Source organism: Capricornis sumatraensis, chromosome 6, assembly GCF_032405125.1.
Source record: "Capricornis sumatraensis isolate serow.1 chromosome 6, serow.2, whole genome shotgun sequence".
Classification (NCBI taxonomy): Eukaryota; Metazoa; Chordata; class Mammalia; order Artiodactyla; family Bovidae; genus Capricornis; species Capricornis sumatraensis.
Window position 1 is genome coordinate 53,108,809 of NC_091074.1, and position 14,239 is coordinate 53,123,047.

Consider the following 14,239-nt stretch of genomic DNA (forward strand, 5'->3'; position numbering starts at 1 on the left):
AACTGTGGAATAATATTAGAAAAGCAGTAAATTTGAAATATTGAGGTTCCAAAACTGTGTTTTATTATAGATCAGTGAAGGAAATTTTGATTATGGACCCTTGTAAGCAATTTTCAAATTAAATGTTATGTATTCCAAAGACTGAAATTATTTTTTACTCTCTCATTTCTTCTGAAGCCAAAATACTCTTCCTGATCCATAGTTATGTTATAGAACTTCTGATTTTTGAAAAATGTGACTATGCCGATTATCCTTTGGTAGAAATTACAGTGCTATGTATTGAAAGTTTCTCAGTTCTTAATAAAAGAAAGATGGAGATTTTGGACAGTAATTTGACCTTAGGAACATTTATAGGAAAGATAACCACCAAAATAATTTCATGGAAGGAAGGGTCCTTGATGTTTGGAAAGGATTCTCCATCAAAAGAAGCATCCTGTCATCTTTCTAAACCTAGCTTCCTTGTTGCTTAGGAACAAGAGAAGAAATCTAACCTCACTCTCCTGTTTTTGGTACTTGTGATATTGAACAAGGTCCCGACTATCGAGGCTAACGCTGAAATCCTTGTTTTTCCTGCAGACTGCATCATCTGCCATCAAGGGTGCTATTCAGCTGGGAATAGGATACACAGTGGGTAATCTCACCTCCAAGCCAGACCGAGATGTTCTCATGCAAGATTTTTATGTGGTGGAAAGTGTGTTCCTGCCCAGGTAAGAACATTGTTTATTGTGATGATTTCCATGCTGAGGAACCTTTCTTGTGACATCCCCATATTGAAGACTTTTCTGCTGGTGCATGTGTACATTATGTGCTGATGCTCATGTTGGACCTTTGGTGTGCCCAAAAGTAATCCAAGTAATTATTACTTTTGGTTGCATTAAATGGCTTGCATTTTTTTTTAACATGGCTTGCATTTTTATAGCAGATGGTAAATAGAGTTCATCCTATGGGTCAGATGTAATTAATTAGTTGTAATACTTCCTGAAAGACCGTATGGAGAAAGACTTTGAAATTCAGTGGGAAGGAGTACAGTAATCACAGAGTGATGTCTGCATAGCTTTAGAAAAAGAGGGCACCTGAGACGCAGCAGATGGTGCCAAGTTTTTGCTGTAGCCCTAATTTAAGAAATGAGTTGGGGAACCCGTAGTTGGTTCTGCTATCTGAATATTCTCATGTGTTTCCTCTTTTAACTCTCCTCCAGAAAACTTAAGGGAGTTCCCCTATTTTGACAGCATATTTGAAAAGACACCCAAGTTACCCATACATGTCACCTCTAACTTTATCATGTGCATGCTAACATGCCAAGTCACTTCAGTCATGTCTGATTCTTTGTGAATTTACAGACTATAGCCCACCAGGCTCCTCTGTGCATAGGATTTCCCAGGCAAGAATACTGGAGTAGGTTGCTATGCCCTCCTCCAAGGGATCTTCCCGACCAAGGGATCAAACTCTCATCTCTTAATGTCTCCTGTGTTGGCAGTTGAGTTTTTTTTTTTTTTTTTTTTACCACTAGTGCCACCTGGGAAGCCCCATACTGGGGGGATAAATCAATTAAATAAATCTGAGATGGATGATAGTGATGGCTGCACAACAGTGTGAATGGACATAATGCCACATGAGTATATGTTTAAAAATGTGTAAGATGGCAAATTTATATTATGCATGCTATACCAAAATAAAACAAATAATTTAAAGGTCTAGTGCTCAGTTAATACAAGAAGAGAAGTACTCACTATTAAACTGGAAATGTCACTACCACTGATGGGACTTTTCAAAGAAAGAAAATAGATACTCAACTTAGGGGTTTGGAAGCAATTATATTGTCTTTGTGGCTATAAGGATTGACTTGTCATTTATTTTAAAGTAAATGTTTCTCTCTAAAATAAGCCAATTTTATTATCAATTATTGCTAGGCTTGAGTGAGAATGATTGGGTGACACTTTTCCTCTCCATGTTTTCATTGTCTTTAAAAATCTTCAGGGAAATGGTACTTAAATTTATTTCTCTGTCCAGGCATCAACTTCCTAGAAATAAAACCTTTAGATGAGTGTGTCCATGTAGCCACAACAGAGCACATAAATAAAAGAAAGTCAGCTAGAAACCTAGACAGCCTCATTCTTTTAAAATTTATCATCTCAGCATTATTTTTTAAATTGGAGTATAATTGCTTTACCAATGTTTTGTTACTTTCTACCGTACAGTAAAGTTTATCAGCTATCTGTATACATACATCCCCTCCTGCGCACCGGCCGCCACCCATCTAGGTCATCACAGAGCGCTGAGCTGAGCGTCCTGTGCTCTGCAGTGGGTTCCCGCTAGCTAGCTGTTTCACACGTGGTGGTGTATACATGTCAATCCCGGTTTCCAATCCGTCCCCCCTTCCCTTCTCCCCGCGTCCACGTGTCCATTCTCTACATCTGCATCTCTATTCTAGCCCTGCAAATAGGTTCATCTTCATAGACACTTTTAGGGGGCTTCTCTGGTGGCTTAGACTGTCAAGAATCTGCCTGCAGTGTGGACGATCCAGGTTCGATTCCTGGGTCAGGAAGATCTCCTGGAGAAGGAAATGGCTACCACACTCCAGTAGTCTTGCCTGGAGAATTCCATGGACAGAGGCTACAGGCCATGGGGTTGCAAAGAGTCGGACACAGCTGAGCAACTAACACTGTTTTCAGGCCCTTCTGAGTATTTTGATTCCTTTTGATCATGGACAGTTTATCATAAGCATACTGCATTTTTATGATTAAGAAAAAATGAGATTTTTTTTCTTCAGGAATAGAGAACCAAAGTTGTACCTACCTGGATTTTGCATCTTTGACCTTAGCTCTGTATCCCAAGAAAGCAGCAGCAGCCACTGAATGACACGCATGTCTCTGGGGAAGGGAGCACCCAGCTAACTGATCCTATTGAGAAGAGTCCACTGTCACATTCAAATATATCATTCAGAGTTTATATAGCTTTTAAATGTCAATATGACATGAAACATTTGATTCAGACTAAAATTTAAGCAAATACTGTATTGCTTGTTTAAAGAACACACAGTACAAGGAGCTCTATTTGGTGCTCTGTGGTGAACTAAACGGGACAGAAATCCAAAAAAGAAGGATTATGTATATATCTAATTCACTTTACTCTGTAGCCACAACTGACACATCAGTGTAAAGCAACTATTGTTGTTCAGTCAGTCAGTTAGTCGTGTCCGACTCTATAACCCCATGGACTGCAGCACGCCAGGCTTCCCTGTCCTTCACCATCTCCCGGAGCTTGCTTAAATTCACGTCCATTGAGTCACTGATGCCATCCAACCATCTTGTCCTCTGTCGTCCCGTTCTCCTCCTGCCTTCAATCTTTCCCAGCATCAGGGTCTTTTCCAATGAGTCAGCTCTTCACATCAGGTGGCCTAAATATTGGAGCTTCAGCTTCAGCATCAGTCCCTCCAATGAATATTCAGGACTGATTTCCTTTAGTATTGACTAGTTTAATCTCCTTGCAGTCCATGAGACTCTCAAGAGTCTTCTCCAACACCACAGTTCAAAAGCATCAATTCTTCGGCACTCAGTCCTCTTTATGGTCCAACTTGCACATTCATACCTGACTACTGGAACAACCGTAGCTTTGACTATATGGACCTTTGTCAGCCAAGTAACGTCTCTGCTTTTTAATATTCTGCCTAGGTTTGTCATAGCTTTTCTTCCAAGGAGCAAGCGTCTTTTAATTTCATGGCTGCAGTCACCATCTGCAGTGATTTTGGAGCCCAAGAAAATAAAGTCTGTCACTGTTTCCATTGTTTCCCCATCTATTTGCCACTAAGTGATGGGACTGGATGCCATAATCTTTATTTTTGGGGCATTGAGTTTTAAGCCAGCTTTATTACTCTCCTCTTTCGCCCTCATTAAGGGGCTCTTTAGTTCATTTCTGTCATAAGGGCGATGTCATCTGTGTATCTGCGATTATTGATATTTCTCCCAGCAGTCTTGATTCCTACTTGTGCTTCATCAAGCCTGGCATTTCATATGATGTACTCTGCATATAAGTTAAATAAGCAGGGTGACAATATACAGCCTTGATATACTCCTTTCCCAATTTTGAACCAGTCCATTGTTCCATGTCCGGTTCTAACTGTTGCTTCTTGAGCTGCATACAGGCTTCTCAGGAGGCAGGCAAGGTGGTCTGGTATTCCTATCTCTTGAAGAATTTTCCACAGTTTTTTGTGATCCACACAGTCAAAGCCTTTAGCATAGTCAGAAGTAGATGTTTTTCTGGAGCAACTATATTCCAATAATAATTGGAAAGATAATTATTACTCCAATAATAATAATTTTAAAAGAACATATATGCTCCAGATGCATTTACATGAAAATAAGAAACTCACATTGGGGATGTCTTGCCTCAGTTTCCTCATCTGGGCTCAGTTTCTTCTTTAGTTTAGCAAAGGGATTGGTCCCAGTATTTCTCAACAAATGTGCTTTTGACTTTTTTTAGATGAGCTAATTCTTTGTGCAAGACTGAACATTTGTCATCCCCAGGCCATGCCAGTAATATCTCATTACTATAACGATCAAAACCCTTCCCACAAAGTGATGGATAAATTCAGTTTCTTGATTCTGGTGGTGGTTTCATAGGTATACACATATGTGAGAACTAACAAACTGTACATTTTATTGTATGTCAGTTACAACTTAGTAAAGGAGCCAAAATATGCTCCCTCCCTACCCATGCATATTTCTCTACCTGCCTAGGGGTGAGAGGCCCTTGTTGCAAGCAGTTGAAACATTCTGAAGTCCCTGGTGGCTCTAAAATCCAGTGCATTTATCTGGGTCATAGAACTAATTGCTTAGGGTGCCTTGAGATGTTTTAATTTACTACTGCTCTGAGACTGCAGAATCTGTTTCCCTTAGCAACGAAGTGCACTGTGTTATTTTTTATTTCTTTATTTTAAAGTGGCTTGAAGTTATTTTTAGATATTATGTATTTGCACCACAGATTATTTCATTTTGTAGATGGAAAAGAGCCCTAGACCTGTGTAAGATTTTAAGGATGATATAAAATTCTTTTTAACTGTCTGGTTCCATGATCTTCCAAAATGACAAAATAGATGAGTAAGAGAACCATGACCATATCTTAATCTTTTGACCCCAAATTCTGTACCACCCAGAACTCAAGGCTGTAGATTTTTCATGTGTAAAGGGGATTAGGAAGATAGAGACTGTTTTATCATGTTTCTACCATGTAAACATGAACCAGAGGCAGCAACAGGAGGCAGAGTTTAAGTACCAACTATGAACTAAGCATAGTCTTATTAATAATATTTGTATATTCTACAATATAATTGTTATTACTTTTCATCTTTACCATTAAGAAAAAACTATTTTATATATGAAGTAACTAAGGCCCTGAGGTATTAGATGTCTTAACCCAAAGTGATAAACCAGTAAATGGTAAAGCCAGGATTTGAACCCAGCAGTGGCTGGGTCCACAGTTTTATTTCTCCCTATACTATGGTGATGAAACACAGAAACGGTATTTCTTTTTGAATTAAAAAAAGAACAAAACTTCTAGAATTATGAAACTAAATCTATCTATCTGGCCCCTTGACAGCCAGCTTGAATCCATCCCTCTGTTCCTCTGTAGGAGACACCATCACTGCCTTCTCTGGGATGGAAAATATGGTTTGAAAGCTGGCAATAAATATATCTTTCCATTTTCAAGAATAATTATCTAATTGAAGAATTTGTTAAAAAAAAACAAAAAACCAGAAAGAAATCGCCTGTATTTTCATCTGCTCACTGGAGTTTAGCTTGATATGAAGATCATTGCAGACTGCCCTTAGGTTTAATGGATTTTCTTCTTCGGGATTTATTTGAATCACCAAGTGAAAGTCACTCAGTCGTGTCCGACCCTTTGTGACCCTGTGGACTATACAGTCCATGGAATTTTCCAGGCCAGAATACTGGAGTGGGTAGCCTTTCCCTTATCCAGAGGGTCTTCCCAACCCAGAGATTGAACCCAGGTCTCCCGCATTGCAGGCAGATTCTTTACCAGCTGAGCTACCAGGGAAGCCCAAGAGTACTGGAGTGGGTAGCCTATCCCTTCTCCAGGGTATCTTCCTGGTCCAGGAATCAAACTGGGGTCTCCTGCATTGCAGGCAGATTCTTTACCAACTGAGCTATGATATTATTCTAAATGACAACCAAACATGTATGTCAAAGATGCATATAAGCATTGCCAAATATCAGTGGTACACTTAGGGTTTTGACAGACTAGTACCCACCTGCATTTCAAGTTTCACTGACATAAACTCATCCAAGAATCCATGTGTACCATGGGTCAGCACACTACAGCTCATGAGAAAAAGCCGGCCCCATGCTTCTTTTTTTTTTTTTTCAAAAATAAAGTTTAATCATAACAGCCACGTCTATTCACTTACATATTGTTTAGGGTTCCTTTTCCACTACAACAGTAGAGTTGAGTAGTTGTAACAAAGACTCTAAAAGGTTTGCCAACCTTTGGTCTATACCTGTTTTTTTCATACAAGGTTTTGTATAGATGTGGATAGAATACAAAGCTACCAGAATATTCTTCTCAGGATTAAATGAGAGGTGTGACTGTTGCTGGTAAAGCCCATAATACAAGGTCCCTTCAAGTCAAAACTTTTCAAATATTTATTCAATATTTGTGTAGTGGGGATGTGGGAAAGATAATTTCCTTATCAATAAGGATTATATACCTCTTCCTTTAATTCAAAAAGTGAAACATTTGTTGCATGCACTGAATATTACATAACATTTTAACTTATTTGAAATTGTCTTGTAAACATAATTTTTCAGTGTGCTAATAACTACTTTAGAAGTTTAGCATTTAGGTGATGAACAACGATATCACACTTTCCCAGTAAATGACACCCTGGAATATGTTCTTTGGTTTTGGAATTTGAGCTGTCTTCAGCTACTCACTTTTAAAGACTGGCTGTTAGCTTGTTCGCCTCAAAAGATGGTGCAGCCTTGTGTTCCAGAAGGCAGCTCAGGGGTACCCGTCATAGATGTGTTCAGCAGAAGGAGGCTGGCACCTTCAGGGAGTGTGTCTTTTGTTTCATTATGTTGGTTTTGTTTTTCCTTCAGGAGAATGGAAAAACACTGTCACTGTCTGATTTGGTGAGAGAGAGAACCAGTTTCTATTACCTAGGTTAAATAGTTGTATGTGAAAACTAAGCAATCTCCACCTTGCCTGAGTTGGCAGAGGCAATTAGTAATGCCTAATGCTGCTTCTGCATACCCTGCAGTACACAGGTTCACTTTGAAGACTGGGTACCACCACTAGTTTGTTACTGGACTGTGGTGTCACTGGTCCAATTGTATTACACTTAAGTTTTCTTTGTCTCAGTATCACCATCTGTATATAAGGATAAAGTCACTTATCCTGCCTCATGGGAGGTGTGATGGTTAAGTTGATGTGTCAACTTGACTGGCTAAGAGATGCCCAGATAGCTGATAAGACATTTTTTCTGGGTGTGTCTGTGAGGGTATTTCTAGAAGAAATTAGCATTTGAGTCAGTAGACTGAGTAAAACAAGATCACCTCACAGTTTGGGTGGGCATCACCCTGAATAGAACAAAAAGGTGGCAAAAGGGCTGATTCACTCCCTACTTGAGATGGGACATCTCCTGCTGATGCTGAAAGCTCAGCTTCCCGGTACACTGGTGGTGAATCATAACTTGGAGACAGAGTTCTGGGTGAAGTAGAAAAGGATAGCTTTATTGCTTTGCCAGGCAAAGGGGGACACAGTGGGCGAATGCCCTTAAACCATGTGTCCCCACTTGGGGAGGATAGTGAGAAGTTTTATAGTAGTTGTTCAAAGAGGGTGTGATCAGTCCGTGGACATTCTTCTGACGGGTTGGTGGTGAAGTAAGTGGGAGTCTGCCTTCAGGTCTAACTGGTCTGGGGTCTTCGTGCTTGTGGGCAGCATACCACCATTAATCATTAACTCCTTCCACCTGGAGGGGGCTTCAGTATCTGCAGAATAGCTCAAAGATATTTTTGTGTGTATCCACTGATGGGAAAACAGGACTTTGCCCCAAGGCTGCTCTTGACTGTTTCTCCCTGGCCTCACATCCCCTCCGTTCCCTAGTTAACTACTTGAATCTGCCCATTGGAACTCAGGGAAGGTCAGGGAGACTGAACGAAGGCTGTTTCTTATAATCAAAGAAATGGAAGACACAGAAAGGGCTTATATCCAGGAGCCCCACAGGCCCTGGACATTATCACTGCCCTGGAACATCAGTGTTGCTGATTCTTGGGCCTTCAGGCTTAGACTGGGACTTAGACCATTGGCTTCCCTGACTCTCAGACCTTTGGGTTTGGATTGGAATTACACTACCAGCTTTCCTGGGCCGCCAGCTCACATGTGGCAGATCGTTGGACTTCTCAGCCTCCATAACCACATGAGCTAATCCCTTATAATAAATCTGTCACCCAGGAGTTGCTGACCCACTCGTTTTGCTAGGAGGCCACTAACTAACAATTACAATTTGAAATCAAGGAAGCTCACCATATATAAAATGTTGCCTCTACATACATAAGATGTTGCCTCTAAAACATCAAAGCTCTGGGCCTCAGCTCCGAAACTGGACCTCTTAAGAGTCCTGGAGATACTAAATCAATTTCACCCCATTGCTGAGCATCAGATCTCTCCACTCGGTGCCGCTCAAAATAGTGCTTGGTTATCAGGCTCTGAAACCACACATGCAAAGTAGAGTGTTCATGGTACATACAAATGAGAACCCCTAAATGGCTAATCAAATTCAGCTCACCTGATCCTGCAGCATGATTAGGGATGGGGGGAGCATGGGCGTGGGGAGATAATTGGGGTATTTGGGGAGGTTGTACTCTGAAACCTTCAACAGGCTCCTGAAAAGGAAGACTAACCGAGGAACATCAAGTTGAAATTAAGGCCAACCTAATTGCTGCTGACTGTTCCACTGCCTTGGTGTAGATCTAATCTCCTCCTCTTGTTTGTTCCTGACTAACTTAGGTCATTACTTTCCCTCCCTAGGCTCTGACTTCCTTATCTGCTAAATGGGAAATTCCAGATGCTGGCTACTGCTTCCTCAAGCTTCAGCATTGTAACCCTAAACATTTACTGCCGTTGAGAAATAACATACTTTTGGACTGAAGACAAGCACTAATTAAGTTCAGTTAAACTGAACACTGAACCCACCTCCGAAGAGTAAATATCAAAATCCCAGAGCTGATCCATAATAAACTCTTAACTGCTTCTTGATGAAATAAGGGAGAAAAGAACAAGATAGAGAAAGTACTATTTTTTATTTGAAGTTTCTTCCTCCTTTGGTGAGGTGAACAAACCCTTTCTTTAGTAACTTGATAAGGTAGAACTGTATGTTGGCTGGCTTATTTAGGTTCTTACTTGGCAAAATAAAATTGGAGATCCTACGTAGGCCTCAAGATTTTTTAAAGATTTTTTTCTTAATATATTAATTTTATTGAAATATAGTTGACTTACAATGTTTCAGGTGAACAACAAGATGATTCAGTTATACATATACACATATATTATTTTTGAAATTATTTTCCATTATAGGTCATTATAAATATTGACTATCATTTCCTGTGCTATACAGTAAACCTTTGTTGCACGTTTCATGTCTATTTTTTAAAATTAGAAACTAACATTCTGTTCATACTAAGTCAGACAACTAAAAATATATGACATTTTGGTCTCCAGATTTTTATTGTTGAAATTTTACCAGCTCATGGGATCCAAACATCTCGAATCACTGCTGAAAACATCGTAGCTGAAATTTCCAAAGCCTCAATTTTATGCTGAGATAGGAAACTGGGGTCTTTTTAAAATGGGTTGAAGAGACCTAAGTCTTAAATTGTGAAGAAGTCTTCTCTTCGGCAGACTTCAGTTTTGCTGAGTCTAGATGCCTGACTGGCTCCTGATGGCTGCCACCGGCTCAGGCCTGGAAAGCCCTCAGGGGTCTTTGGTGGAGCTCTCCCACTGGCCAGGGGACGAATGCTGATTGCAGTTGTGTTTGCTGCCTTGGCTCAGCATTTCCTGCATGTGCAGAGGAGTCTCTGTGCTGGACATCAGTGGATTAGCATGCACTGGTACTCCGTAGGTCCTGTAGGTACCCTGTAGGTCCCCCATAGGTCTGCTGGCTGATCCTCGCTGCACCGGCTGTGTGGTGTGGCTCTTGTGCCCTGTACCTCCTGACAACCTCCAGCTGGGGCCAACAGTCCAGTAATTTGCATTTCTTTCAGTAGAGCTTCATTCATGTCAGGTTGCTATTTGTTATTCACTGGAGCAGCTTACTAAGCAGAAGGGTTACTGAATCTTTCTGCTGTGTGGTACCCAGTGTGCAGAGCTTTGTTTTGGGCTTATGGCTTTTATCCCCAGCTTAAAAAAAAAAATTTAATGTTGTAAATGGTAATACATAGAAGGGTTAATACTCAGGATGCTTTTAAAAGAAATACTGTGAATAGTGCCCCTTTCATTCCTGTCCCTTTTGTACCCAGTGTCTAGCTCTACTGACCCCTGTTACTAGGGATCTGTACATCTTTCAGGGGTTTTTCTGTGCAGATACATGCCAAAAATATAGTTTTTTGGTTTTGTATACAGGTGTTGGAATGCTGTACACAGTATTTTGTATCAACCTTCTTTCACTTAATTTGTTTTCTCTTACCATGTCAGTGCATTTTGGTCTCTAAGTCACGTCCAACTCTTTGTGACCTCATGGACTGCAGCATGCCAGGCTCACCTGTCCTTCACTCTCAGAATTTGCTCAAATTCCTGTCCATTGAGTCTGTGATGCTGTCTTACCATCTCATCCTCTGTTCCCTCCTCCTCCTGTCCTCAGTCTTTCCCAGCATCAGAGTCTTTTCCAGTGAATCTACTCTTCACATCAGATGGCCACAGTACTGGAGCTTCAGCTTTGGCATCAGTCCTTCCAATGACTATTCAGGGTTGCTTTAGTGTAGGATTGACTGATTTGATCTCCTTGCTGTCCGAGGGACTCTCAAGAGTCTTCTCCAACACCACACTTTGAAAGCATCAGTTCTTTGGTGCTCAACCACCTTTATGGTCCAACTGTCACATCCATACATGGCTACTAGAAAAACCACAGCTTTGACTTTATGGACCTTTGTCCACAAAGTGACTTCTATGCTTTTTAATTAAGCTATCTAGGTTTGTCACAGCTTTCCTTTCAAGAAGTAAGTGTCTTTTAATTTCATGGCTGCAGTCACTGTCTGCAGTGATTTTGGAGCCCAGGAAAATAAAATCTGTTACCGCTTCCATTTTTTCCCCATCTATTTGCCATGAAGTGATGGAACCAGATGCCACGATCTTAGTTTTTTGAATGTTGAGTTTTAAGCCAGCTTTTTAACTCTCCTCTTTCACCCTCATCAAGAGGCACTTTAGTTCCTCTTCACTTTCGGCCATTAGAGTGGTATTATCTGCATAACTGAGGTTACATAAGCTTCCTCATTCTTTTGTAATAATTGCATAATATTCCATTGTGTGACTGAACCTTAATTGACTGGTTCCCTTCTGAGAGACATCTAAGTCGCTTCAATCTTTCATCCTTATAAACAGTGCCACAATGAATAACCAGGTACACATATGTCATTTTATACGAGCACTAGTTTAGCATATAGTAATGCATTTGCTAAATCAAGAGTTATATATATACATTTGTAATTTTGACAGTTGTAAAAAATGTCCTCCAAAGAAAAAGTATCAATTTACTTTCCCACTAGTAGTGTCTCAGGGTGCTAGTCTCCCTTGAGCTATGGCAAAGTTTTAAATGTTTACTTATCTGAGAGAGAAAAAGATCTCTTGGTGACAGTTAATTTGCATTTATTCTATGACAAATGAGGTTGAACATCTTTTCATATGTGTAAGTCATTTGTACTTCCATTTCTGTGAACCACCTGATTTTAACTTTGGCTATTTAAAAAAAATATTAATATATAACTTTTTGGTCTTTGCTATATCTTAGAGCTCTTTATATTGGGAGGTTAGCTTTTTGTGAAATGAGTTGCACATGTTGGGGTAGCCAAAAAGTTCATTTGCGTTTTTCAGCGCAATGCTATGGAAAAACCCGAGTGAACTTTTAAGCTAACCCAGTATTTTCTCATTTTGTCACTTTTTCTTTTTCCTGATTTTTAAAATAAACAAACAAAAAAAAAACATTTAGCCACCTCATTCTTCATGTGACATGTTCAGCTCTGGGCTATCTCTTGTTTCCATGCAACTTCAATTATCCAAACTCACTGAGGGCTCCACATGTGCTGGGGCGTGGCCTTTCTTTCACATTTTCACCCACTCTGCCATGTCATTTCTAGAGGCTTGGTACTAGGTCTCAGCACAACTTGTCAGTGGCAGAGATGGAATTTGAACGCAAGTCTCCCTAACTACAGGGAGTTAGGAGCATCTCAGCTCCCACATAGGGGGTCCAGTGTGATTTGAGAGAATGCAAAATCTTAATATTTGTCAAAGGAAAGCAGAATTCATGAACTATAATCTACTAGGAGAAAAACAAATGAAAAGTGGTCTTGTATTATGATTCACTATTAGGGAACATTCCTCTCCATTCAGGCAAGTGGAGAAGTTCAAGATTGTATAACCTCAGCAGTTAATTATTAATATCTGTTAATTATGCTGTGAAGAAATTACCACTTCCTGTAATGCCTCTGTTAAGTATTATCCTTGTTCTCTGTTCATTGTCTCCATTATACAAATGTAATTTATTGATGACTCCATACAGGCAAGCCTCTATCATAGTTGATCCATACCTTTCTTTATATCTTAATGTGGCCCAAAGATAGCTATTAATAGATTCAATTTATTTTTTTCATTTTTAGTGACGTAATGGCTTTTTATACCAGCCGTCAGGGGTCAGGGTGGATATGTAAAGAAATAAAGGTTCCCTTTCTTTAACTAGAGATGTTCTCTGTATGTGTGTGTGCACACATGTGTCTGCCTGTCTCATCTCCAGGGAAACCTAACACTATCCTTTTCACACCTTTTCTGAATGAAGCACAGTAGTCAGGGAGATGTGACTCCAAGGAAAGCTGTTGTAATTAGTGGTAGATTCAGGGAAAGGTGAACAACTCAAGAAGCTCTGAGTAAAATGATAGTGATATATACTGTATCCTCTCTGATAAAATATTGGGTCCCCAACTTCATGGGAATGAATCATTTAAAGAATAATTCCATGTAAGTGGAACGGGTGTTTTGTTTTACTCTTAAATGTTGAAGGTGATCTGTAATAGAATGAATTATTTTGAATGCATGAGATAGAAAGGAGATAAGAGAGTGGGAGAAAATAAAAAATTGGCAACACTCTTGGCCCACTGAAAGTAGCCTGCTTCAAATTATTATTACTTGCTTGCAACAGTGAGAAAAGATGTCAGAGGTCTGTATGAGCCTCTTTGCTCTTAATCTCTTATTTCTACACAGCCCATATTTTCAAGTTATAATTATGTAAGTTCCGAAATCATTCCTTTTGGCAGTCCCATAAGACATATAACTGAGTGCATGTCTCATAAATCCCAAAATATGGGATGAGGAAATGTTTGGACACCATGCCTGGGTATCATACAAGCATTATGAATATTCAACTGTGCTTGTGTAGGGCAACAATAGCCATTTCAGTGAGCGGATGATCTGGTCATATGTGCGTTCTTCTCCCAAGCAGCCTCCATTCCTGTGTCACTCCCGTCCTGTATGTGCCTTGCTGCTGCCTGAGTGCAGCCCTGGCCTTCCCAGAAAAGATTGGTTGTTATAGGATGGCCCCTAACAACACAAGCCTACTACTTCTTTTGGAAGTCACCAAAAGAAACAGTCATCTGTAGCCATGCAGGGGGAAAACTGGCCACACGATATATTGAACAGGTCATTTCCTAAATAGTTTTTAAGGATGATTTTGGACTATGTAATTTTTTTTTCCTTTTATGTTGTCTTTAGAACCTAAGCTTCATCAAGAAGCTTAGAATCAAGTTTACTGAGTTAGCATTATCTTAAACTCATTTTTTCATTCAAGAAATACTTATTGTCTACCATGTGTCAGGTACTGATAGAAAAAAATCTGACAGACCTCAGCAAACTTAAATTGTAGTGGATTCTAAGTACTTGTTGTATGCTGAAAGCCTTTTTATTGGCACAATGTATTTGTGTAATATCCATGAAAGACCGGCAGCCTCAGTGTCACACCTAGAAT

At 39.9% G+C, this 14,239-nt stretch overlaps 1 protein-coding gene across 1 annotated transcript in view; it reads left to right on the forward strand.

The window, feature by feature from the left end:
• The window catches only part of PIP5K1B (phosphatidylinositol-4-phosphate 5-kinase type 1 beta), a 357,761-nt gene that overhangs the window by 168,339 nt on the left and 175,183 nt on the right, over positions 1 to 14,239 (forward strand). Inside the window, exon 4 of the mRNA XM_068974227.1 lies at positions 577 to 707. Within this exon, the coding sequence (XP_068830328.1) occupies positions 577 to 707 (131 nt within the window). The remainder of the gene's footprint in view (positions 1 to 576; positions 708 to 14,239) is intronic.